We start from the raw sequence: 27,393 nt of genomic DNA on the forward strand, positions 1-27,393 counted from the left end.
CTGCTCGCACGGCAACCACCTAGCCCGCACGGCAAAGGCATGGCTCACGGCAACGCGGTGCACGCACGGCAATGAATCACTCGCACGGCAAAGGTCTTTGCACGGCAAAGGCTTTGCCGTGCATTTAGGCGCCTTTGCCGTGCAATGTGCCGCACGGCAATGCCTCCTTTTCCCGTAGTGAGCTGCTAGAGCTCGAGGGCTTTCCCTTTCCTACTCTGGAGTTGTTCTGGAGTCAGCCCACGTCGTAATTGGTATAGGTGTTTAAATTTCAACGCATTTCATTCAAACTTGTAAATTTAACAAAATTTGAATGCAATTAGCTGTTTTCGGTGAATTTTAGTTAAGTTTAAGTTTTTTTAAACCTGGTTTAGGGATGCCGTTGGGCAGAGCCATCCCACAAAAGCGTCAACCCTCGCCGGCGTCCCTAAACGGCCGTTTGAAAGACGTGACTGGGATATTTAGCGACTGCGACTCCCTAAATTATACTCCTACCTGATATAGCGTATTTCATGTATAGAAGTACAACAACAGAATATTTGCAGATTGATTCAGTTCTTATCTTGTTAGGATCCTCCTTGCTTAAGAAGGCTTGTGTACCCCTCTATATAATCTGACGGGAGATGATGGCCTCAAGTTAAGGTGTGTAGTTTTCCAAACCTATTCGTTCCGTCCGAGAGATTTCCAAGATGTCGTTCACCGCCGCCACCACGAGACCCGCGCTGAGCATGAAGCTCCTCATCGACACCAAGGCCCAGCGCGTGCTTTTCGCAGAGGTGAACAAGGACGTCGTCGACTTCCTCTTCTCCCTCCTCGTCCTGCCCATCGCCACGGCCGTTAGGCTGCTCGGGTCAGGTTCCATGGTCGGCAGCGTTGGCAACCTCCACTCCAGCGTCGTCAAGATCGACGGCGCCTACGTCCTGAGCGAAGACGACCTGTATGCGCTCCTCCACCCGACTGTCTCCTCGCAGGCGGCGGCCTCCAACATCTCCCTCCTCCGCCAGCCAGATCCATCCCCAAAGGGATTCTTCAGGTGTGGCCATTGTCAGAGTCTCAGATACATGACGGACGTGAGGGGCACCAAGTGCCCGAAATGTCGCACTCCGATGAAGGATGTCATCCAGTGCGTGCGGCCTGCTTCCGTTGAATCCCGGCAGGCCGCCACCGGAGGCGCGAGAGGGTTCGTGCAGGGCATCGTCACGTACACGGTGACGGATAACCTCAAAGTGACCCCCATGTCCTCCATCTCCAGCATGGCCCTGCTCATCTCCCTCGGCGTCACGGACTTCGGTGCGCTAAAGGAGAAGACCGTGCGGATCGGCTCCACGGAGGTGAGCATTCGAACACCACTCTCTGATTTGTTTTTTTTCCGATAAAGGAGCATAGTTCTAGCCTCTGCATCAATAGATGCACACGGCTTTCTTTATTACAAAATATCAAGTCACGATAGATCCATTATCACTTATTACAATCACAGAAAAGCTAAAATCGATACATGAATCAACCAGCTGAAAATATGGTAAATAGAGAGCTATGCATTTGCTATTCTATTAAGCTGAAAATCACTCTCCTGATTTGTTAAACACATGAATGAATGAGTGAGTTTAATGCATACTGATCCGCAGGGTCTGGCGATTCTGAAGGCGTCGCTGCAGTCCAAGACCGTTCTCACTGACGTCTTCTTTGCCAAGAAGCGGAAAACATATTGATCGCTGACTGCTTGGTTTGGAGATTCTGAAAGCATGTTGATGGGTGTGCAGCCCTTGAGCAATAGTTTTAGCGTCTGTCTTGTTGCTGGTCCTAGTTTGTTCCCGTGCCATTTTGACTTGCTTTGTTTATGAAAAAATGTGATGCCCATGCCCGAATATTCTGTTGGAATTAATCCGAATATGTAGTTATATTACAAGTGCAATACTACTATCTATCCAGATCAAAGATACAGGCCCAGATAATTAGGACTTTTTAAGTGTGTTTGTGCATGACTTGTACGTGCTCTGTCCATTCCATATTAGTTGTTGCGGATTTGGTTATATACCTAGATATAACCAAATCAACAACAAATAATATAGGATAGAGAGTAACTGTGTCAGGAGTATACGTACGTATAAGAGCATCCACAATGCGACACTTAAAAGTGGGCGCTGGGATGAAAACCCTGATCTTTCGGCAGTTGCTAGCTTCATTTCTGGACAACTATGCTATCGACGCAAAGGTTTGCGCCTGGCGCTCCATGGATTTTTCTGTTCGTTGTGTGAAAGGCGGAAGCGTCAGACGCTAGCTGTTGCGTGGCGGAAGCTGAGCTGATTTCGGCCGGGTCAGTTGTTAGATGGACGCTTAATCTTGAAGGCGTCTTAATTTAGCAGCGTTGGAGAGGAAGACGCTTAGGTAATCCTGTATTTCTAAAATAGTTATACTTAAGCATCTACATAAGCGCTTTGAATTGTGGGTGCTTTAAGGCGATCGCCGGCTTTACTATTTAGTTGATGATTCTGAAGGCGCTCGTCGGTACGTGATTTCTTTTGTTCAAAAAAAAAGTACGTGATTTCTTCTGCCTGGGCACTTTGCAACATATGCAAGGTTCAACCAATTTTTTGTACTCTAGAAAAATGAAGGCAAAAGCTTTTTTCATCCATTAATTAAGAAGATGCATAGCTAATTATCTAAAAAAACGGAGCCCACACTATCCACCGGGCCAAGCCCTATCAAAACACCACTACATCGAAGATAGACATCATAACATCATCGTTGAAGAGAAGACACCATGATTGCTATGGGAGGAGCAGACATGGAACACTCGAACATAAATGAAGAAGTCAACCCTCCGAGGAGCCCTCACACTGACAAAGTTTCGGGGCCGCAGTCCGACATCCAGCCACTCTGCCACGCCCAACGGACCGCCATCCCGACGTACCACCACTCGCACTCGAGCCACGATGCCACGCGGCCCAGTCATCCGTAGCCCAAAGGTAGACCGCTCGCAGACCACAACCATCATGCCAACATACGGAGGCAGCGCCTCGGCCTAAAAGTCAAACCATAGCCTATGAGGCGCGTCGACCTAGCCAACAACCTCGATGCACTGACGACACAAGATTTCCACCCAAGCCATGCGAGCTACCTTCCCGCTCCATGAGAAGCTTCAGCCCTCCTTGGATCACGAGGTCACCGCCTCCACTCACAACCACCATCCGTGGTCGCTACCCTGGCAACCATCAACCCCAACGCAAGAGAAGCCACGTACGTATAGCCGAGGAAGCTGACTCACCAAGGCGACGCCCATAAGAGGGAGGTGCCGATGGCGCCATGATCACCCGCTCCAGCTAACCGAAGCTTGGGTTTTCACCTCGAGAGCCCAAGTCATACACAATGGAAGAGAAAGTCCACGACGATGCCTCCAAGTAGGTAAATGACTTCCGTAGATGCCACCGTCATCAACACCGACCCGACAGATGGGATAGAGTTATCGCCCAGAACTCCTCCTTTCTAAGAGAAAGGCTTGCTAGACTGGAACACCTAAGAGCGCCTAACCCCTCTAAGCTAAGCAAGTCTTGCCGCATTTCTCCGCCATCGCCCGCCAAGAACCTCAAAGAAGCATCAGAAGCAGCACCTCACACCGTGAAGAATGGCACCACACACCCAGCATACTTGCCTTGTCGCTGGGCCACCGCCTGGGATTCCTCTCAGCCCTTGCGCTGCCTCAAGAAGAAGGCCACCTGTGAGCTCCCACCGGCCTATGCCAACATGCCACACCGAAACCCGCCAAGGGAGCTGCTTCACGTTCATACCCGTCGTTAGCACCAACAACCACCTATCCACCATAACTGGAGGTGGAGAACCCTTCGACCCCATTTCGGAAGCACCACACCACGTGGAGGAAAAAGCACACCGGAGAAGATAGCTCCATCCAGCATCATGGTGCCATGAACACCGCTCAGCAACCCTCCCCCCCTCCCGAACGCGCAACACCGGAGGTACACGTCCGCTGTAGATCGAGAGCCACCAGACTGAGACCACTCTGGGTCGCCGCGGGAGCTAGGGGAAGACGATGGGCAGCAACATCACCTCCAACTCCGGCCACCGGCCACCGGCCGCTGACCGCCACCGCCAAGAACCACCACGGGTGCCGCCCGGAGTCAAACCACTGCCCTCTATGGATGAAGCAGCCGGAGGAGGCACGATGCGTTGAAGAACATCAACTCACATTGCACTGCACCTGACTAAGCATGGACAACCATACCGCAATGTGGCATTTCCCCACACACATATACAATGTTACATCAGGTTCACTTGGCACAAGTTAGACATGCATCGATGAACATGATCAACAAACAATGAATTTACATAATGACTAGATTAAGTTCTATCAATGAGGCGGAGGAGGACAGCCCAGAGCCGTCCTTCTTCGGCGTCGTCAAGGCCAACATGGCAGCGAGATCCGCCTGATTCTCAAATCACATAGAAGACTAAGGGGGGATAATTCAATAGTTTTCCTTTTATCCTAGAGAAGTTAATAAGGTAGCTCATGTTGTACCTAAGGAGTTTGTCACTCAACCATCCGTTTGGTTTGAGGAGCCACCCATTTTTATTCTACCCTTGATGGATGATGTAAGTGTGTTTAAATTAATAAAGGTGTTCTCTCCCCGTCCTCAAATAAGTGGACGTTTGCACTTAAACTTTGTCTATAAAAGAGTGTATTTTTACCTTCCCAATGCATTTTAAAGTAGTAAAAATTATTTCTCTCTCATCGCATGAAATCAAACCTAATAATATTCAACACATGTTATCTTAATATTCTGCATGCGCTTAGCTTATTGGAAGTGAAATAATTAAAGAGGATAGAGTTGTTAATTTGCATATTCCCAATATAATTTTCTCTCCACTTGATAATCTGTCTTCGAAAACCCCTACGTACACTCTTTTGTGGATGGAGACAGTGGACTCCTGCCACTTATAATAGAAAAAAGTGCACATATACCATTTTTACCTTTTCCATTTATTAGTAAGAAGATACCGCAAAAAATCTCCATCATTACAAAGAATCAAGAGATGGGGTGACATAGCAAGTACACGGTGAAATGAGTTATTATATGTTCTCTCTTATGAAGAATTGATTGTTTTCTCGAAAAGACTAAACATGTTTTAATTTGAATGTGTAAGAATAACCTGTTTTCGTTGATCATTGTTTTCAATAATAACGAACTTTAATTTTTTTGCTAAAAAAGATGTGTTGATTGCTTGGTATATCTGTAGCAATGCACGGGAAGTGCTAGTCTTTGCAAGTCTTCGCAATCCAGACTCGCCGGACACCAATTGGGCTCGTTGGACGCACGTTGCCCTTGACCCGGTGGCAGTTTTACGCCTTTGAAATGGGGTTTACGTAGCGAAATACGCCTTCTGTTAATTTGAACGGCCAGATACTTGTTTTGCCATTAGAGATATCTACTATACTAAAGATGAACAACTTCGATTTTTGCTAGAATTTTGATTTATGTTTAGACTCACAGCGTTTTGACACGTCTGTAATTTTGTAGTTAATTTTCGTGGTGGTTTTCTTGTGTGCAGTTCCTGGGCCGTCTTATATTTTTGGAAGTACCTTTCATCTGCTTTGGAGTATTATTGGTGTGACCATAGCTGCAATAGTCTGAGGTGGTGGTAGGCCAGCTCTGTTCTGATTGTCGGACGGTGGAATTTTGCTGGGCGGTCAAAGCGGTGCTGGTGACCTTATCTTTTTCATTAATTTTTTCCATCAATCCCACCATGCCTCTCCTACACGAAGCTCCGATGCAGCTCCTCACCTGGAAGCGGCCCCTGCCCCGGCCTGGCGGCCTCGACGGCTGATCCATTGTGTGGTCACTCAACGGTGCTCTAGAGTTGCTGCAGATGCCTGCGTGTAGTCTCTCGCCGCCAGGCTATGCCCCAGCCGGGTCGCGAAATCAATCGTTGGAGAGGTGCCTGCGGCCGCCGTCATCGACCAGTGCGACATTCTGGTGAGCAAGACCGTGTGTCGCCGTCCGTCTCCGTGATGTTGCGAAAGCTGATGGTGGCCGAGGAGGCCGTCTCTTCTTCCCTGCTCGGCTGGTGGCACAAAGGAGGACATCCGTATCGTATTCTCCATCCCGAGATGGATGCTGGGGCTTCGCCTTCGCCATCCGCCTCCGCGACGCCGCGGCAGCGAAGATGCTCAAGGCAGAGCTATCGCCGGAAAAAGTCAAGGTCCCAGCGGCCTCGGCGCACGGGAGCCTTGCAGGTGACATGAGGCGCAGGTATGCTGCCTGACTGCTCCCTCCTCCTCCCGGTTTTCTCTCTGTGGCATCCTCTCCCTCTCTCGCTCTCATCAAACAGCGGGTGCAGCGAGGACATATACAGCCGCATTGACCACGGTCCGACGATGAGAGCGGAGCGGCCGATGCGGATGAAGACGGCCCGATGATGAGAGCGGAGCGGCCGACGAGGATGGAGACAGTCGCGACGCACTGTTCGATTTCACTGTTTCTTAGGCTTTCTTTTTCTGTTCGTGTTTTCGGTGTAAATATGGGGATTTTCTTTTCGGTGAACACGGAATTTTCGGATCTGATGACGAGGTCATCCACCCTGCTGGCCGAACTCCCACCTTCCCGACGGTCGTGGCCTGAGTCGGTTACTCCTCCGAATGCCTTCCCGCCGCGCCCCTGTTCTGGCTTCTCTGCCACGATTCCTCGCCATAAGTTGTCTTGCCCCTGAAGCGGTGGCTGTGGCAGGTGGGCGCGGCGTCATATCAGCGCGTCGAGAGGTCAGACAGGTGGCCATTGTCGTCCGTGCTAATCTGCGAAGGAAACGGCGACGGTCCGTCACTGGCTGCAGCGGAGGTGGACACGGCGAAGGCCAGAGGTTCTTCCCTCGCGTCCGTCTGTTGCAGACGCTGGATGGCTGCCATCGGTCGCGCAAAACCTCTGTATGTTGCTATGGATGACGCTCCCCCCACTCATCTCTTTAATTTTCCAGTCTTTTATTCTCTCTTTTCAGTCCATTGAATTCAAGAATCCATGGTCTAAGTTAGGAAATCCCCTTGTCTGGTCGCTGAGGAGTAGGCTGCAACTGCCTTGGCAAACGACGCCACTGTCGCGTGGCGCCGGGAGCCAGCGTGGACATGCAGAGCTTCCTGTGGTAAGAATTAGTACTCAAGTAGTTGCTTAAATTAATGACAAGGAAACTGCATTCTGCTTGGAATGTTCAGGCAAAATCACTTATAATGGTGCATGTCTGGTTTAAATATATGCTCTTCTGGAGCAAGGTAAAGTGTTATGGATAGTTCATCTTTGTCTGGATACAGATGTTTAACTTATAATTCACACAAAAAAGTAACTTAGTTAGATGGTGACCATTGCCGGTTAAGACTGGACAATTTGTTTTTATGTGTTTGCCTATTGGTTCATGTCCTGGATCATGGAAATTAAATCCAGCGATTGCTCCTTGCATAATTATAATGGGATAATCCTAACTGTGGCTGAATTTTTTCACCATCTTTATTGCATTTCTGACATGGAAAATTCAGTATTTTAGAGCTTTAGAGATCAACAAGAAGCTCAGGGCTAAAAACACTCAAGACATCTACTGTATGCCTGTTGAGAGATCTACTTTGCTTCTTTTGCATAGCAGGTTTCTGTTGCTGTCGTTGTCATAAAGGTTTGTACTATACCAAACTATTTGTAGGCAGGTTAGTATCTATCTTGAGGCATGGATGTGTCAACATTCCCTTAAACAGACATCCCCTTTTGTTGTTTTCTAGAATTGCTAGAGCAGAGGTACCTTCAACGGTCACCGCCCACAGCGATCGAAAGATCCGGAGGCCTCCGAAGATTGAATGCGCTCCCAAGAAAGCAACCGATATAAGCAGTGCGTCCCCGTGCAGAGTATACCATCGAGATTTGCACATACATCAGAATATCTATTACCATGTCTCTATACATATATATGTTGTGATAAATACTGAACAATACAGTAAGCTATATACCTAGAAAATAATGGCCATGACTTCACAAGATCCCATTTAATTTTTTGCCAGTCTTTGCTTCCTCTTTTAGTTCTCAAAAGGTGAATATTTCCTGCAGGAATTAATGCATCAAAATCTTGCCTGCCTTTGCATTAGGTTCTCTTTTAAAGTGGTAGATTTTATATAGCAGGGCGAGTGGAGACATTTTACTGATTACCAGATAAGAAATTGCCACTTACAATCCATAATGTTCTGTTAAAAGTAATTTATTCTGTTCTGTAGATGGAGGAAGTCAAAGTTGAAGAGAAAAAACAAATAATTGAGGAAAATCAGACATAGTTGTTGAATGACAATGAAGATGTAACTATATTGAAAGAGGATATGAAATGGGTTAATTGTCAAATGACAAAGAAGATGATTAGCTCGAGGGCATGGCTTCCCCGACAGCTGCAGCACCGCCCAGGGCCGACAACAAGCAAAGGTAAGTTATTTATGGAATTATAGTTTTGTTCTCCATATTGAGTTGATTCATACAGTGCGACCTCTTACTGAATTTTGCTGAAACCTACGTGATTGCACATTTTGCTGGTCGATTGGTTTGAATATAGTTGTTAATTGTGCAGATTTGTGGTTAATCTGGTCGTGTTTTGGATTAATTAAATGATTATTAATGGTGGAAGTAAGCTTGGGGTTTATGGTGCCCATATCTTACAATGAGCAAATTTATTGTATGTATACTCTACAGGCATCATTTGTTATGGACTTCAATATAGTGTGGTGTTCAGGATGTATGCTTAGCATGTCATTTGTAATGATGGCTTATTGAAGTAGACGACTCAGCTTGATCTTGGCCTTTTGAAGTCTGCCTCATTTTCTTGATGAAATCATGTAACAGTTAGTGATACGTCCAAGTGTTCTTTTGCTCAACTGAAATATTTAGTAACTTCAGTTCAATTCTGATTTGCCCCTATGTGTTGTAGTATAGTGATACGTCTGCCTCATTAGATGTATTTTTCTGTCCATACATAGTATAGGGATTTGCTAATAATTTTGGAGCATGCTAATTAAGCATTTATTTACTGCATCCATCCGAGTCTTTGGAATACACTACTGTTCACTTAATAATTAAGAGTGCAACTTTGTTCTTGTGACATCATTCTACTAACTCCATTAATAACATTTTTTTTCTAAATCAACAATGCAGTTTGTGCCCATTTCAGGCCTTAGTCCAGTATATGATATTTGCTGAGGTTTTAGTCTGTTCACCCCCAGGTAAACCTCATACCTATCGACATAAATTCTCAAGATTAGCATGGCTCGATGGTAATAATATTGCTCAGCTACAAATACTTGTTGTTTGTGTTTGGTGACATGGTAAGGCAATCATCTATCAGGCATACATAATGTTTTCCATGAATGGCTTTTGGAAGTGTCCTCCTTATAATAGTCTACTAGATACTATTTTTCTTGAGGCTACATGGCAAGTTGCCTGTTTCTAAAAGGTGCAAGAAATCTGAGCTACAATTTGGATTGTGTGCCTTTATGAGTACTATGCTGCCACTACCCTAATCTTACAGTTTTACCAACATCATAGCGGCCAAGCCCCTATCAACTGGGAAACATTTTTGGTCATGTGCATTATGTCTTACTTGTTCGGTTAGCTTATGTGGGAGGCGTATACATCTTGCTCCTTCCACTCTAGCAATTTTATTCGTGTGGGCTGTGGTTAAGGTTCAGCTTTCTGTCATATCTGTCATGATTAGTTAGCTGTGCGCTTTCTCCTATTTTCCCCAACATTCTTTTGTTCTCTGTTGTCCTGTTTCACAAATGTGTACTTATCTCTTTTCTTTTTCTCAATTTATTTATCATCCAACCGCTGCACATTGTCAACACATCTTCAATCGTGGAATGTCGTCGTGGTGAACGAGCAGATGCCATAGGATGGCTTAGATTGGGGCCGAATGGACGCTAGAGGATTCGGGGGAGGGTTTGTGATCAGGTGGGATGAACTTCCGGATGGTTTCCTCAAGAACTTGGCCAAGGCCAGAGGTTGAAGAAGAAAGACACAAGGAAGAACTCGCTCTAGATCACCATGTTCATTGATTCTCACAAGTTACAGGTTTGTGGTTCGTGCCTTGCTACAACCATGCGTGCATGCCCGTAAGGAGGGCTGCCCCCTCTCCTTATATAGGGGAGAGGGTGGCTTACAGGGCAAGAAACCCTAATGGCATCTTTGACTAGACAAACTACTTTACAAAGCTACTTTAATCACAGATGACGCCGGGGTCCTCTTTAATCAGGGCTGCTGATGTCCTCCAGCTTCTTTTAGCGTCATCCTTCTCTTTGGCGCCAGGGCTCTGATTAAAGCCACTTTGCTTAGCTCATCCTTGTCTTCTTGCTCGAAGAGAATCTTTGACCGAGTCCCGCTGACAGGCCTTCGATCCGGTATCTTCTTTATCGGGTTACAGCATACCCCCTTGGGGATGCCGGCTTGGCTTCACTTGGCTCAAACTCCTACCTTACCTTCCGGTAAGAATATTAAACCGGTATCTCGATGGCTCAAACCATCCGGTTTGGCATGCCTTTGGCATACCGGGGGTTATCCCCCCAACATTAGTCCCCGAAGCTGGTATAGCCTGGAGGATTCTATCCTACAGACAATGCCAGGTTTTCATCTTTTCAGGATACCGGTTTAATCTCTCCGGTCTGAGCTTGGATCCGGCATCTTTGCCTTTCTTTATCTTCTCTTTTCTTCACAAGACATCTTCCGGCATCTCTCTTTTCCGGCATCATTTGCATTTACTCCTTCCTCGGCGAAGTCGAGAATATTTTGGGCCCCGTGCCTGTCAGTGACATGCGCACTGTTAACTGCCACGCCAGTGTCAGTTGTCACTTCGCTTCGACTCCCGCGCGGTCATTAAATGCCCCACTGCGGATCCCACTACCGCTTTGGATCCCGTGTGTGCCTCCGTGTGGCGTCCATTTTTTCGCGTGTATCTCCTCGCCACGTGGCGGCCCGTGGTGCGAACCACCGCGGCCCGCGAGGCGAACCGCCGCGGCCCAGCGGTTTTCAGCCCACCTTCTCTCTCCTTTATAAGCACAACCGCCCCTTCTTCTTCATCTTCTTCGCATTCCCCATCCTTCGCGCACAGTGCTCCTCGCCTTTGCGCTTCCGCCGCTCTCCGTCCGTCGTCGCTCGTTCAAGCTCCGGCGCCCGGCGAACTCACGCCGTTCTTCCGCCGGACCTCGCCGTGCGGGAATCTTCAGCAGCATCTTCACCGCGCCCGCTGCATTCGTGCTTCTTCGCGAGCTTCTCCGCCTCGCCGTCGACGGTGGTCGTTGGCGACCGCAGGCCCTCTCCTTCGCCGGTGGAAGTCTTCCTCAGCGACCGCGCCGCTCAAGGTTGGTAGCAATCTTACTTTGCTCGCCGTTTGCTTGCTTTTCAGATCTTGGGTCTACGGTGTTCTTATTCCTTCTTTTTCTTTGGTTTTCTTCTTACTCGTAGATCTTCACGTGGGGTTCAAGTGTGGGATTTCTGTTTTTCTGCTTAGCCATCCAATGTCTGACGAGGAATCTTCCTCCGCATCTTCTTCTTCCCTTTCTGTTAAGCGCCGTAGACAATCTCCCGGCGAATCCACGGCTTCAGATCCGATGGACACCGATTCCGGCAACCAGCGGGAATCCGGTAGCCGCCAAGAGTCCGGTGGCCATCTAGAATCCGGTAGCTTTAGTCAAGCTTCCGGTAGCCAAGAAGCGAGTAGCTCTGGCCAAGCCTCTAGTAGCTCTAGCCAATCTTCCGGCGCAGAGCCTTCCCCAATCACTCGCGGAGCCTGGATGGGTTCCAATGTCACTGAGTATGAGATCGACTGGTTATACCGGTCCCGCCGGATTCCGGAAGGAGTAGTCTGCTGGATTCCTGGTGACGAAATCGAACCGGACCCCGAGCCCGGTGAATATGTTGTTTTTCTCGCTCACTTTGAGCGCGGCTTCGGCCTTCCTGCCTCCCCTTTCTTCCGGGAGTTCTTAGATTTCTATGAACTCCAACCTCACCACCTTCCTGGCAACACCATCTTCTACCTTTCTTGCTATGCCACCTTCATGGAGGCCTATATCGGCATTCGTCCCACTCATGAGACGTTTGCCCGCTTCTTTTGTTTGCGGATAAACTCCGTCCAGGGCAAGGAAATCCCTAAGCCCAAACCGCCTGTGGAGTGCGGATCTTGCATCGTTGGCTCCCGTCAAGGGAGCACTTTTCTTAAGTTTGCCGGCCTCGAATCTTGCCGCGCTTGGCAAGGAACCTTTTTCTATGTGAAGAACGAGGGCCGCGCCAATCTTATTGATCTTCCTCCGTTCCAAGCGGGGCCTCCTAGCATAACCAATTGGAGCTACAACCCGAAGACGGATCACGCCGAAACCAACCGGGTAGTATGCTTCTTGGCTTCTCTGAAGAAGGAGACCAAGATCTGCTCTGATGATATCATCCGGACTTTTATATCGCGCCGGGTGCTTCCTCTGAAGCGCCGCGTGCATAGGATGAGCGAGATGTACGGCCCTGACGATCCTACCAAGATCACAAGTCGTCCTCTTAGCAAGAAGGATGTTGTTCGCAAGGCTAAGCAGATTTGCCAAACTGCTATGCCGTTTGATTGGGAATGGGGCTTGCTTCCCCTCAGCACTACTAACCCTCCGACCCAAGAAGTAAGGGATTACGCAATTGGGATTGTCTTTGCCGGTAACTTTCTGCCTTTGTTAACCTTCTTTTTTCGTGTTTCAGGCCAAGGACCGCTTCCCCCTCATCGAGGCAGAGCGACGCGGGATTCCGGTGAAGCGCGCCCTTGACTCCTTCGACCCAGACCCCTATATTTTTTGGAAGGATCTGAAGATGGGCAGGACTCCGGCTGCGCGCCTTGGCCGGGACCCGCCGGAGCCAACCGGGTCCTCCGATGACCTGACCATGCTCGAGGTATTTTCTTTTCCGGTTTCTTGTACTTTTCCGCTATCGCCTTCTTGCGAGTTTTTCCTTAGCTATGTTCAACTTACAGATCCACGAGCGTGCGCCGCCCCTGCGCGCTGAGGCCGGCCAGGAGTTTGTGGACAAACTCATGGCCCAAGGCCAAAAGAACAAGCAGCTGGCATCTAATGCCGGTTCCAGCCAGGCCCCTCCCTCCAAGCGCTTCCGGACTGAGCCCTTGGGGGAGAAGGAAGTGGGCGTGCGCCGCTACGGGCGCAAGGTGATGCCGACTGCTTCCGGGTAAGTTTTTTTACTTTCTTGCTTGCCTCTTTTTGCCAAGTTCTTTTTCCGGTTGCTTTTTTCCAACTATTTGTCTTTTCTTTTTCTCAGCCCTGCGCTCAAGCTTGGCCCAAGGCCATCGGGCTCTGAAGGATCCGCAAGGACCTCAACCCCTCCTCCTCACTCAGGCCCGGCACCATCTGGTGCCGTAACACCTCCGCTCTCGCTTTCGGGGGCACAACAAATTCGGGGCGTGCGGCCCCTTCATCATCAGATCACCGCACGGAGGAGGACCTTTCCTCTTTCCCTGAGAACCAAGATACCGGCGCCAGCAACATCGGCGCCGAAGAAGAAGAAGCTGCGGGCGGGCGGAGCCTCCTGCTCCTCCCGTCCTTGAAAAGATGACAACTTCCGCGCCGGAATCTTCGCGCCGGAAGGCTCCAAATCGGGTGAGGCGCCTAGCGCTCCCCTTCTCCACGAACCATCCTCATGCCGCCGCGGACGCTCCTCGCGCCAAGCCCTCCGGGGCCGCTCCAACTGCGCCGCCGCCCAAGACCTCCGAGCCGATCAAGGGGAAGGCGACGGCCTCCAGCCGCCCTTCCGGCGGCCGGCAGCCCGCAGTGCGCACGTCGCCAAGGCCGCCAAGGATACCGCCACGAAGGCCACCGGCCTCCTTGGCCGTATTACCGAGTTCCGGCGCCAAGGCCGGGACTCGGGGCATCTTCCGCCCTACGCCCAAAAGTGGAACGCCGCGGACATGACTCCGGCGACCCGCGGCCGGGCAAGGACAGGCTGCCGGCACCGACCTGTCGGGGACCGGTCTTCGAGGAGCACTTCATGCGGCTTCGCGGCGCGTGAAAGAGCTCGACAGCGCGTGGTACGATTCCACGAACAACCTGATGGTACGTTCCACTAACTTTTTTCAATCTTTACCAGTTTCCTTGCTTCCGGCTTTGCTCTATCTTTAGTTCATGCCGGTTTCTCTCTTGTCTATCTTCCCAGTCCCCGAGTTTTGTGGTGAGAGCGCAGCTCTTAGTGCAAAACTTAAGTTTAAAATTTTGCGTGAAACCGGCACTGCCAGTCCCCGAGTTTCGGGTTAAACACCTTCTTCTTAGCGCACAACCTATCTTAGAAACGCGCAAAACCGGCACTGCCAGTCCCCGAGTTTCGGGTTAAGAACTTTGTTCTTAGCGCAAAACTTATCTTAGAAATGCGCGAAACCGGCACTGCCAGTCCCCGAGTTTCGGGTTAAGAACTTTGTTCTTAGCGCAACACTGAACTTATTTCTTTTCCTTGAACAGCTCACGGCTGACGCTCGGAAGGCCCTCTTCGAGGAGCTTCTATGGGAGCATCGGGAGCTCGCTGAGGCACACGATAAGTGCCAAGGTAATTTTGTACAACCGGCATCTTTTTACCGGAAACCCTTTTTTCCTTCTGATATTTATAATTTTTGCTTAACAGTGATCCCGGAAGCTTCCATCGATGCTCTCAGGGAGCAGCTCGCCACCGCCCAACGTATGATTTTCTTCTTTCTCCTGTTACTCGGTTTCCTTTTCATCTTTATTAGCATAACCTTGTTAACACTCTCTTTTCCGGTTACAGGGGAGAAGGACCAGCTCATCCGGCAGCACCAGGAGGAGCTGAGCGCCCACAAGACCAGCTACCAGGAGCTCAAGTCCAAGTTCATTCAGCTGGGGCTTGACCACGCCAAGGCCCTCAAAGCCGCTGAAGCGGCTGCAGCGGCCAAGTTGGACGAGGCTCTGGAGGACGCCAGCAATGCCACTGTGGTGTTGCGAGCTGAGCTGGAGGAGCTGGCCAAGGCCCGGAAGGGTGCCGAGGAGAGAGCTGCGCGCCTGGAGGAGGAGCAGAAGGGGTGCAACCAGTTGATCCAGCAAACTGATACCCTTGCCTACCGTAAGTTCTTTCCTTTTGCACTCTTTGACTACTGCATACGATGCTTGTTTCTTCCGACTCCATTTTCTCTTTCGCTATCTTGCCTCCCGGTTACATCTTTCCTTCCGGATGCATCTTTCCTTCCGGATTCCTTTTTCTTCCGGATGCATTTTCTTCCGGATTTCTTTCCTTACCCTTTTTCTTTCTTTGCACAGGCCTCTTTCCGGACTCCCAGAGGTATGCTGTCAAGAAAGTTGACGAGCACCGCACTACCCAAGGCCAAGCGAATCTCGCCGTGCCATGGACGCCCTATGACCACCTGGTCGCGCTGAACGCGCGGGTGTCTCACATGCGCGCAATAGATCGCAATTTGTCTGACATCCCTGATGTAGCTACCCAGCTCTTCAGGATTCTGTGGCCTGGCGAGGTGGTGCCGGACACCTTCTCCCTCATCAGCGACCGTCTCATGGGCGCCGGCAAGAGGATCCGCGAGTGGCAGTGCTCTGCTGCCCGTGCTGGAGCGGACTCTGCTCTCCGCGTCGCTTGCTCCTGGTACCCGGAGCTTAACCTGGACGCCCTTACCGGCGTGCGCGAAGGCGCGGAAACCGATCTGGACCCGATCCTCACCGCTAAGCGGCAGGATCGCGCGTACCACATTGCGGAGTACGCCGACATGCGCACCTTCATCCCTCCCCCTCCTGACGTCAAGGACTATCTCGACGAGGAGGAGGATGAAGCCGACGAGGAGCCTCTGGACGACGCTGGTGCTGGCGACGCTCCTCCGGAAGCCCCTGCTGCCTGATGATCTTCTACTGAAAGTTTGCCTTTGATATGTCTGTTGGTCCTGTTTATCTTAAAACAATGCTCGTTAAATTCGCTTCCGGTATGCCGGGCGTATGATGTAAAACTTTAAGTCTGCTTGTGGTTGCCGTACAACATTTTATGCCGGTAAGTTATACCGGTTGCTAATTATCTTAAGTTTGTCTTGGCATATTTGCTTTTTGGTTTTGCTTTTATCCTGCACTGCAAAGATTTCCAAATTGTTTCCGCATCCAATTCGATGCACACTTGGTTCTTTTGCCTTGGCTCTGCCTGCCTTCTCTGGGCGTTCTTTGGCGTATGAGCACAAGGTTCTTTCACCAAACAAGCATTTTCTTGAAATTAGAAATAACTTCGAAATTTTGCAAAAACCGGTTAAACCGGGGTTAGTTAAATTTTCCGGATTGTTCTTTCCTCGCTCTCCTCTTCGCAGTTCATGTGCTTATCTCCTACCGGTTTATCTTGCTTGCCATGAAGCCGGTTTGCGGACGACGAGTAGAGTCGAAGACTCCGGTAGGATTTAGCACACTACTAAACCGAAAAGAAAAAACATTCAATAAGCAACCGTAGAACCGAAAAAATAAACAAGTTACATGCAACCTTATTGGGGTAGTCCCCGAGATTCATTCAAGGTTCCGGCATCGTTTATTCATAACATATGAGGTACAAAAAGGAACTTCTTACACCACCACTTCAAGAGTAGAAAGGACGCAACAGAGCTACGTTCCATGGACGCTTGCTTTCCTCTCCGGACCTGTCCGCCTTTCCTTTTTTCCACTCCTGTGCATCGATCAAGTAATATGCATCATTGTGAAGCACCTTGCTTACAATGAAGGGACCTTCCCATGGTGGCAAAAGCTTATGCCGGCCTTCGGTGCTGCTGCACTAGGCGTAGCACAAGATCTCCTTCCGGAAAACTCTCGGGTTAACCTTCCAGGTTATGATAGCGTCCGAGGTTTTGCTTGGTAAATGGCTGTTCTTGCCAAAGCTAGCTCTCTTGCTTCTTCTAGCAAGTCAACATCATTTTCTCTGGCCTCTTTGACCTCTTGCTCAGTATAGAGCTGTACCCTTGGTGAATCATGAATGATGTCGGTTGGTATAACTGCCTCTGCTCCATAAACCATGAAGAAAGGAGTGTATCCGGTAGACCGGTTTGGAGTCGTTCTTATACTCCACAGAACTGATGGTAGCTCATCGAGCCAACATCCCGGTGACTTTTCCACTGCATCGATGAGTCTAGGCTTGATACCGGAAAGCACCAAAGCATTCATTCTTTCCACTTGGCCATTGCCTTGTGGGTGTGCCACTGAGCACAAATCCAACCGGATGTTGTTGTCCTCACAGAACCTTTTGAACTCACCTTGAGCAAAGTTGGTTCCATTATCGGTGATGATCTTGTGCGGGTATCCATACCGCAAAATGACATCTTTTAAGAATTTCACCGCTGTATGCCCATCACACTTTGCGATAGGTTTTACTTCTAGCCATTTGGTGAACTTATCCACCATGACTAAGATATGGGTCATGCTGCTTCTTGCAGTTTTGAATGGGCCAACCATGTCAAGGCACCAAACGGCGAACGGCCATGTTAACGGTATTGTCTTTAAACCGGATGCTGGGGTATGATTTTGCTTGGCGTACCTCTGGCACCCGTTGCATTTTCTTACCAAATCCTCAGCGTTTTCCAAAGCAGTGGGCCAATAAAACCCATGCCGGAATACTTTTGCTACCAGCGCCCTTGATGAAGCATGATGCCCACATTCTCCTTGGTGAATTTCCTCAAGCATTTCTTTTCCTTCTTCCGGTTCCACACATCTTTGAAGGACACCGGTAACGCTTCTCTTGTACACCTCACCGTTGATGAATGTGTATGCTTTGGACCTTCTTTGTATTCTCCTTGATTCATTTTCGTCATCCGGCAAGATGCCATTGATCAGGAATTCCTTAATAGGTTTAACCCACGATGGTGTCTCTCGAACCAAAAACACCGGTGCATCTATCTCCATGCTATCTACCAGCATCATTTCTTCCGGTATGGGTATAGCAGTCCCCGAGCTTGCCGGAGCAGTCCCCGGGTTTCCTTCATCAATATCCATGGGTACTATATGTGATTCCGGTACAAAAATTGATTCTGACTCCAGGCTTGGTTTGATCGATGGTGCTCTTAGGTGGGCTAAGGCTATTCCTGGAGGAATTTCTTGCCTGGATGAGCCCAGCTTGGACAAAGCATCCGCGGCTTCATTTTCTGCGCGCGGCACATGGTGAAACTCACACCCTTCGAAGAATCCGGCAATCTTTTGCACGTGAAACCGGTACGAGGCCATGTTGGCATCTTTTGCATCCCAATCTCCGGAACACCGTCGTACCACAAGATCTCGAATCTCCATAGCAAATGATCCGGTGTGCACCGATTTCTTTTGCGACCTTAAGCCCATGGATCAAAGCTTCATATTCAGCGACATTATTCGATGCCCTGAAATGTACTTGCAAAACATACCGGAGGTGATCTCCTTTTGGTGAGGTGAGTACCACACCGGCACCTAGACCCTCTTTGAGCTTGGATCCATCAAAGTGCATTTTCCAGTATTCTATCCTTTGATCTGGCGGTTTGTATTGCATCTCCGCCCAATCGACTAGGAAGTCAGCCAAAGCTTGTGACTTGATGGCATCCCTTCTTTCGTATGCCGGCACGTATGGTGATATCTGGATTGCCCACTTTGCAATCCTTCCGCTAGCATCCTTGTTGCACATGATATCAGAAATTGGTGCTTCACTCACCACTTTCATAGGATGTTCCTCAAAGTAGTGCTTGAGTTTGGTGGCGGCCATGTACACGCCATAAGTCATCTTTTGGAAATGAGGGTAGTTTTGTTTTGAGAGGGAGAGCACCTCGCTCAGGTAGTATACCGGCCTCTGGACGGTTTTTCCTTCCTCTTCTCTTTCAACTACAACCACTACGCTCACAACCCGGTTTGTTGCCGCTATGTATAATAGCATAGGCTCTCTCTAGAGGTGAAGCCAGTATAGGTGCTCGTGGCTAGCATTGTTTTCAGTTCCTTAAACGCTGCGTCTGCTCGAGGGGTCCAGACGAACTTGTCGGATTTTTTCATCAGAGCATAGAGTGGCAGAGCTTTTTCTCCCAACCTGCTCACGAACCGGCTTAGCGATGCCAAGCTCCGGTAGAACTTTTGCACATCTTTTAGCTCTCGAGGGACGAGTCATTCTTTCTATCGCCTGGATCTTTACCGGATTGACTTCTATGCCCCGGCTTGACACCAGGAAACCGAAGCAGCTTGCTTAGCAGGGACACCAAAGGTGCATTTTGCCGGATTAAGTTTCATCCGGAACCGTCTTAGGTTATCGAATGTTTGCTCGGATGTCATCGATTAAGGTGTTCTTTACCTTAGTTTTTATCACAATGTCGTCTACATAGACTTGCACATTCTTTCCAATCTCGATCAAACAAGCACTTTTGCATACAAATGCGGTACGTTGCACCGGCGTTGCGCAAACCAAAGGGCATAGTGACATAGCAATAAGCCCGTGCGGGGTAATGAACGCAGCTTTTATTTGATCTTCCTTTTTCAAGGGAATTTGGTGGAAACCGGAATAGGCATCCGGGAAGGACAACAACTCACACCCAGCCGGTTGAATCAATCACTTGATCGATCCGTGGCAAAGGAAAAGGGTCTCTTGGGCAAGCCTTGTTTAGGTTGGTGTAGTCGATGCACATGCGCCACACCTTCGGAGCTTTTGCCTCCAGGTTCTCATCTTTTTTCTTTTCAACCATTACCGGATTGGCCAGCCACTCTGTGTGCGTGACCTCCACAATGAATCCGGCAACAAGCAGTTTGGTTACCTCTTCTCCTATGATCTTTCTTCTATCTTCAGCGAAACGGCGCAAGGGTTGTCGCACCGGCTTGGCATCTTTCCGGACGTTTAAAGAGTGCTCAGCCAGCTCCCTCGGAACACCTACCAAATCATCAGTTGACCAGGCAAAGATATTCCGATTCTCACGGAGGAAGCTGACGAGCGCGCTTTCCTATGCTTGATCGAGTCCGGTACCAATGCGAACGGTGCGCTTTGGGTAAGCCGGATCCAGCACAATGTCCTTTGTTTCGTTCGTCGGCTTGAACGCCGGTGAGCCCAAATTTCCACTCATCGCCGCTAAGCTCAACTGTGAGGACTGAGCCAGCGCAACCGCTGTTTGCATCCTTTTCTTTTCCTCCGCGATCACCAGCGATTCCGCTAGGTTCGATCCGGCAGATGCAGTTTCCAGTGAGACCTTATAGTTTCCCACCACAGTCAAGGGTCCACGAGGTGCCGGCATCTTCATCTTGAGGTAAGCCGTATGAGTGGTAGCCATGAAAGCTGCCAATGCTGGTCTTCCCAACAACGCATGGTAAGGACTATCTAGGTCCACCACCTCAAACTCAACATTTTCAACCCGGCAATTGTCACGTCCTCCAAATGCCACGTCCACCCGAACTTTTCCTATCGGGGCACATGACAAGCCAGGAACGATCCCGTGGAACGTTGTGCGCGTTGGCTGAAGCATGTTTTCTGTTATGCCCAACGTACGCATGGTGTGCTTGTACATGATGTTTATGTCGCCGTCGTTATCTATCAGCACCTTGCTGAACTTTACTAGAGTTTGTGGCCCTTTCATGATTGGGTCCACAACAAGAGCATATCCACCCGGATTCGGCATGATCTTAGGGTGATCCTTAAATGACCAGGTAATTTCCTGATCTGACCACAACATGTACTTGGGGACTGCCGGCATCACGGCATTGACCTCCATGGAGCGGCGGTGTACACTTTGCCTGTCTGTTGGCTCGTTGACAAAGACCACACAAGACATATCCGGACCCTCGTAAACATTCCGGCCTAAAGGTGCCGTGGAGGTGGTTGATCATTATTTTGTTCCACCCGGTTAACCCGCTGATACCGCTCGCCGGTTTGGCCGCACCGGTAAGGCGTTTGCCCGGTAAGTGGCGGTGGTGGTGGTAGTCGTTATTGCCGCAAGCATGTCTTGTGGTGGTCTGTGCATCTTTTATCGTTCCCTTTTGCATCAAGTACTTGGTCCAGGTACAATCCTTCGTCGGATGGTTTGACGGATGTGCCGGATTCGGTGTGTGCCACCGGCAAGGTTGGTCCATGGCAGCTTCCATGGTGTACTTTGCGGGTTCTTGCCGGTTTCTTTTCGGACCCGGGGTTTCTTTTCCACCCATTGTTTCTTAGGACCCGCCCATGGCCGCGATCCGGTTCTTTGCCTCCGATTGCCGCCGGCCTCGGAGTTTTCCCTGCACAAGAAGCAACTTACTCGCGGACCGTACCTTCGATCCGGAAAATCTTCTCTTCTTTTGTTATTCCGGTTATCCGGTGTTGCTCGTGGCGCAGCTACTCCGGCTCAGGTTGCATCGCCGGCCGCGTTGGGTCTCCCAACGCATAGCTATCCGCCACACGTATCATCTCCGCCAACGTTGTCGGCATGTTTCGCCGCAGCTTTTGCCACAACGGTGAACCTCTCCTGCACCCACTGCTAAACCAAGCAATGGCCTGTGCCTCGATTACCCCTTCACAGGAGTTCCTTGTAGTGTTCCACCGGGCTAGATAATCCCGGTCTGTTTCGTTTGGGCGCTGTACGCACAGAGCGAGTTGCTACGGCCTATTTGGCCTTTGATAGGTGCTGCTGAAATTGCTCACAAAAGCCTCCTCGAAATCCAGCCAGCCATTGATGCTTCCTGCCGGCAAGTTGTTTAGCCAGATTCTTGCCGGTCCAACCAAAAACGATGGTATAATCCTCACGGCCCAACGCCGATTTCCTCCTCCTGCTACGGTTCCTCCACCGCCTGCGACGTATACCGCGGTTACGTAATCCGCGAGCCAGTCTTCCGGCTTCGTAGTGCCATCGTATGTTTTCGTGTCACGGGGCAACATAAAGTTGCGCACTGGTGGCCTTTCTTTCATGATCCTTGGGCCAAAGCACTTTGGTCCTGGGGGACCTTCCTCCTCGACTATTTCTGACAAGTACAATCTATCCAGACGGTGCCTCGCATCCCGTTCCGGTAAGTATCTTTCTCCCAGGCGTTCTCCCAATGCGTTCCGGAAAGCTGCCGGTCTTGCAGAATCAGCTTCATCATAACATTCCGGTATCGCGGCCCTTGCCTGCTCGGCATCCTCGGGGATCCATTTCTTCCTCCTCATACGTTGCCCTTGCGGTCGATAATTTTGCCCGGTCTCGTATCTACCGAAGCATGATTGTTTCCCGGCATAGCCGCCTCGGCGTAGCCTCGCTCTGCCCCTTGGCTTTTTCTACCGGCATCATGTTGCCCGGCTTGTTGTTTTCCGGCAAGAACCGGATCGTACACAGTCATCTGCTGTGCGTTCACGTCTTTTTCTCTTCTCCTGTCCGGATGGGGTGACGATGCCTGCCCATGGGACTTGCTACCGGCATTCCTTGTCGAACGCACGGATTTTGAAGCCACAGCCTTGTTTAGCTTATCAAGCCGCTCGACATTTTGCTGCTCGATAGTTTCAAGAAGTTCCCGGACACGCTCTTGCTCGTTTTGCCGTAGCGTCCCCGAAAGCGAGTCACATAGCGCTACGGCAGCTTTAGCAGCTTTTATTGTTTTATCCGGCTACTCGTACTTAGGTTTCTCTACAATGCTCACGAGACGCGGATGTGCTTTTGCCGGCAGCAATTTCTTTGCGCAGATCCTGATCTAGATTGCGAGCCTTTAGCCGGTTTCCGGCATCCTAGCAAGCATGCGCGCTAACGAAGCAAAGCCATGGGCAGCGTTATACTCACGTACTGTTAGGTTCAGCTCGCGCTGCGCCCTGACGATGTCCTTGCCGCTCTCGAGCATCTTCTGGCGCTGCGCCTCCAGCTCCGCCTGAGCCACTGCCGGGTCGATGTTCTGTGCGATGGGGGTGGCGAGGACGTTCATCGCCGCTTGGAGCGGTGTCTCCGGTGGTGCGGATGATGCTCCCGCCGCGCTCGCGCATCGCTCCGGCCGGTGGCTTGGCCGCACGGGTCGAAACCGCACGCCCGGCCGCCTTCACCCACGGCTTCTTTGCCGGCGTCGACCGCGCCGGCCATCATCACCTCCACGCTCCCCGGAGCCGCAGCCTCGCATGTAGCCATCTTGGTGGATCCGGCGCCACCAAGCACCGGCGAGAGGCACCGGCGCACAGAACGGTGCCGAAGTAGATGCGGTGGCTGCCGAACTCGATGATGCGGCCGTTCTTGGGGAAGATGCCGCCGTTGGCGAAGCAGCCCGCGTTGTCGTTGATGAAGTCCATGGCGTAGATGCGCTGCACCAACGCGGAGACCGTACGCTGGCCGGCGACGTCGAGGATGCCCGCCCGAATGTGAACTCCATCAAGCGCCACTTCATGCCCCACGGTGGGCGCCAACTGTCGTCGTGGTGAACGAGCAGATGCCATAGGATGGCTTAGATTGGGGCCGAATGGACGCTAGAGGATTCGGGGAGGGTTTGTGATCAGGTGGGATGAACTTCCGGATGGTTTCCTCAAGAACTTGGCCAAGGCCAGAGGTTGAAGAAGAAATACACAAGGAAGAACTCGCTCTAGATCACCATGTTCATTGATTCTCACAAGTTACAGGTTTGTGGTTCGTGCCTTGCTACAACCATGCGTGCATGCCCGTAAGGAGGGCTGCCCCCTCTCCTTATATAGGGGAGAGGGTGGCTTACGAGGCAAGAAACCCTAATGGCATCTTTGACTAGACAAACTACTTTACAAAGCTACTTTAATCACGGATGACGCCGGGTCCTCTTTAATCGTGGCTGCTGATGTCCTCCGGCTTCTTTTAGCGTCATCCTTCTCTTTGGCGCCGTGGCTCGATTAAAGCCACTTTGCTTAGCTCATCCTTGTCTTCTTGCTCGAAGAGAATCTTTGACCAGTCCCCGCCGACAGCCCTTCGATCCCGGTATCTTCTTTACCGGGTTACGGCATACCCCCTTGGGGATGCCGGCTTGGCTTCACTTGGCTCAAATTCCTACCTTACCTTCCGGTAAGAATATTAAACCGGTATCTCGATGGCTCAAACCATCCGGTTTGGCATGCCTTTGGCATACCGGGGGTTATCCCCCCAACATGGAAGGTTTAGTCATAGGTACCTTCCTTAAAATTCAGCGGTATCAATTATACTCAGTTCATTAAATTGCTCCCTTTTTTACCCAATAGCTGATCCACATTGTTCATATGCCTTAGTCGCACGAGTTTCAGAGATAAGAATGCTTCTATATCTTTGCCAATGCCTAACATGATTTGTTAGCTGCATCACTTCTATATTTTCCACATTTTTCCCCTTCTCTCACTGGAAATCCTAGATACTTTTTTTCTTTTTGGATGATCCACAGAAAACTGTAATGGAAGGTTTGGTTCCTGGTAATAGAGTGGAACAATTTAGAGATCAACTGAAGGAAGGCTCTGTATACACTATCGCCAGATTTGATTTATATGATCCAAAAAAGAGTTACCAGTCAGTGGACCATCCTTTGAGAATCTGTTTCACTATGACGACTAATATAACGGAGGTCGTGCCACCGCCGGAGAATTTTCCTATGATCGCCGACAATGCTCTTCCTTTCAGCATGTTTTCAGATCGCATCGATCGAAATAACGTATTACCTGGTACAAACATTAAAAATTCAAGCATTACTTTATTTTGTCATTTTCAATATGCTACTGTAATTCACTTGCTTTGTCTACATCTGCAGACATTGTTGGATCAGTGAACAAAGTTACAGATATACTGCCTCCATCTGGGAAAGCTAAGAGTCATAAAGGGCAAGTGTACATCACAGATGGCAGGTGCGGGTCACTGTTATTTCTGGTTCTGTTTTGCCAGCCATACACTTGCTTCTACTAATTGCTCTCTAATTCATGCATGTTCTGTTCCATGAAGCGAACATGCTATTGTTACCTTATGGGGTGAGCAAGCTGATTTATTTGATGCTGATGGATTTTTGGAGGCATCAAGTGAAGAACCTGTTATCGTTTTATTTGTTGGCATGACAGTCAGTCAGTACTCAGGTGATACACAATGGACTCTGTTTTCCCTTCTCCTTGAGTACCCATTTTTTCCATTCCTTCTTCTTGTGTCTTCTGGCAATTCTAACAATTGGTGTTCTCTAGGTGCCTTCAAAAGTACATCCGTCACAAGGTGGCATGTTAATGTGCCAATTCCAGAAATAGCTGCTGCTCGAGAACGGTTTGTCTTCCGATTAGTCAGCGCTCGCAAGAGGTCTATTGCCATTTGCTGTTTGTTTAGTAACGTGCGTGCCGTGCACATGCTCCCAGTCAAAACATTTACCATGGCGTATCGAGCTACAAAACGGAAACCAGAATCGCGCTGAGCCAACTGTATCAGCAATCACAGAAATATCAACATTCAAACCAAATGATATATGCTATGCTCAGTTTTCATACGTGGCCAGTAAGCTTTGAAGTGATATAAGAAATTATTGTTCACCATGAGCAAAGCCCGCAATTATCTTCTAAGCGGCACTCACCGTTTATTTGTTATATTATAATCATGCTGCCATAACAACATGAAGAAGCGAGAGGGCAAAGATGCTGGTTTGGTAGGTTGGCACGGTATTAGTATAGTAGATCGACGTGCTCTTTATTTACATCATTATTCCACCCAATGTGCATACCAAATGAAGTTATAGACAATTTTGAGATGCTGTTGTGGTTGTGTCAGGACTTCTGAGGTCTGAAATGTTGCTCAAGATATTTAGATTATCGTTTTACAATCAAGTTAGAGAAAATGAAGGATATAAAAGATGACAAAACCTTCTATATTCTTACCATTGAGACAAAAACATGTTTCTCAATTCTATCAGCCTGTTGTTAGGACATCAATTTTAGTTAATGCTTTTTTCGTTTGCACAACTCCATGTGTTATCACCGCATAGAACCATAATATTTACTTTACCAGTTCTAAAAAATAATCATGCCCAGTTTAAATGTACATTTCCACTTTGAACTGCCTATATATTCAGGTCTTCTGTGTATACTATACCAATTACATGTTCAGGTCTTCTGTGTTTCTGGGTTTCATATGAAATTTAATTTTAAAGAGCGTACATATACAAGGTTAAGGATTAATGTTTTCATGCGTTTTAATTAAAGCATTGAAAACAAACTAATATGAAATTAGTCAGTAAACTCATGTACTTCTTCTGAAATATTAGTCTAGCATTTTTTCGCGAAAACGCAAAATCCTTGAGTTTCGATGCATTGATAGAGAAAGAAGTTATGTGTACAAGTCCAAAGAAGTTATATGAAATTAGTCAGTGAACTCCTGTACTTCTGAAATATTTGCTCGCATTCTCTTCGCTATAAATGTTGGTGCACATGTTCAGGGTGTGCGCTACAAGATATCTGTTAGAATCACTGAAGTTCTCACATAAAATGGGTGGTATTATATAAACTGCACAGAATGCTGGAAGAAATTAACGTTAGAGGATGGAGTTTACAAATGTCCTCGGTGCCCTACAGCCTCTGCCAAGGTATGGCTGTCATATATGAATCGTGTCTTCTTGATTTCCGCACTATTCATTGTACACAACTTTCTATCCTGTTTATGATAAATCCTTACATGACTACTTTCATTCTTTTGTTATTACTCTATGAGGTACAGATTCATTGTCCGAGCAGTTGACGCTGACTCAGCAGATATTCAGACTGCAAAATTGGCTGACTTATATTTGTTGGGTCCCCGAGGAGCTATTGTCCTTGGAAAAGAGAGGACAATCCAACGCAGTGCCCCGGGATTTGCTTGCTGTTGTGGAAAAAGAGTTCAATGTCACTGTCACCCCAAGGCGTGAATCATTAGACTTGTTGTGCAGTCACCTTTAAATGCAGATTGCTGAACCAATTATCGAGGCCAATGTAACCATGCGACAAGGCAAGACTGATCCTGCAGCAAGTCAAAACAATGAGAGTCCCCCCATTCCTCAAGCTCGAAACCAGGTTCAGGCACTGGTGAACCTTCAACTCTGCCGCCGTCTATGAATCCTACACCATGAAGTGTACCATCATCAGGTTCTACAATCGATGAGGTAGACTTGGGTTGTCCTAATAAAACATCTTTCGTTGGCTTTCTGACGAATCATGTATTCTTATAATTCCAGGTTGTCTCCAATCATCTAGAAGAACAAAACGCAAGAATTTCGCGCCAGCAAAAACCCTAAGTCGAAGAAAGTTCTCAGAAGACGACTAGATTCGTGTGTGCATAGTCACAACTTCCAGCATAAACATAGAAACGATTCTTACTAAGTAACAAAATTAACTAGATAATTACCACGATCCGGCGCGGCGTGCCGCCGCGCCTTCTTTGCTAGTTTATTAGAGGGGAGCGCAAGTGCCTACAAAAACCGTAGAACTGCAGAGACGATCAGACAAATCCATGAATCTCGCTAAATTGCTGATGAACACGCTTGGG

The 27,393-nt window shown here is 49.0% G+C and overlaps 1 protein-coding gene across 13 annotated transcripts; it reads left to right on the forward strand.

Annotated features, from left to right (window-relative positions):
* Window positions 1-6,584: 6,584 nt before the first annotated feature.
* Window positions 6,585-27,132, forward strand: LOC124668180 (replication protein A 70 kDa DNA-binding subunit-like). Of its 13 annotated transcripts, none has more exons than XR_006991584.1 (10): window positions 6,585-7,659; window positions 7,763-7,886; window positions 8,249-8,447; window positions 8,590-8,854; window positions 9,171-9,876; window positions 24,040-24,572; window positions 24,659-24,752; window positions 24,847-24,974; window positions 25,077-26,458; window positions 26,584-27,132. XR_006991584.1 is itself a non-coding variant. In XM_047205357.1 (6 exons), exons 2-5 carry the CDS (start codon window positions 24,308-24,310, stop codon window positions 25,295-25,297), a joined length of 708 nt encoding a protein of 235 aa, XP_047061313.1. In that variant the 5' UTR covers window positions 8,458-9,876; window positions 24,040-24,307; the 3' UTR covers window positions 25,298-26,458; window positions 26,584-27,132. The 13 variants fall into 13 exon arrangements, 1 of the variants encoding a protein (XP_047061313.1); XR_006991587.1 differs by having other exon boundaries at window positions 9,171-9,238; window positions 24,299-24,572; XR_006991580.1 differs by having other exon boundaries at window positions 6,585-7,140; window positions 7,529-7,659; window positions 8,590-9,876.
* Window positions 27,133-27,393: the final 261 nt, after the last annotated feature.

This window comes from Lolium rigidum, chromosome 6 (assembly GCF_022539505.1).
Source record: "Lolium rigidum isolate FL_2022 chromosome 6, APGP_CSIRO_Lrig_0.1, whole genome shotgun sequence".
Classification (NCBI taxonomy): Eukaryota; Viridiplantae; Streptophyta; class Magnoliopsida; order Poales; family Poaceae; genus Lolium; species Lolium rigidum.

What these genes read in the sequence shown, in the direction of transcription:
- LOC124668180 (XM_047205357.1), top strand. Translation starts at nt 24,308, where the DNA reads ATGGAAGGTTTGGTTCCTGGTAATAGAGTGGAACAATTTAGAGATCAA. An exon ending in TCGAAATAACGTATTACCTG is followed by an intron (nt 24,573 to 24,658) that starts GTACAAACATTA and finishes CTACATCTGCAG; the next exon opens with ACATTGTTGGATCAGTGAAC. An exon ending in GTGTACATCACAGATGGCAG is followed by an intron (nt 24,753 to 24,846) that starts GTGCGGGTCACT and finishes TGTTCCATGAAG; the next exon opens with CGAACATGCTATTGTTACCT.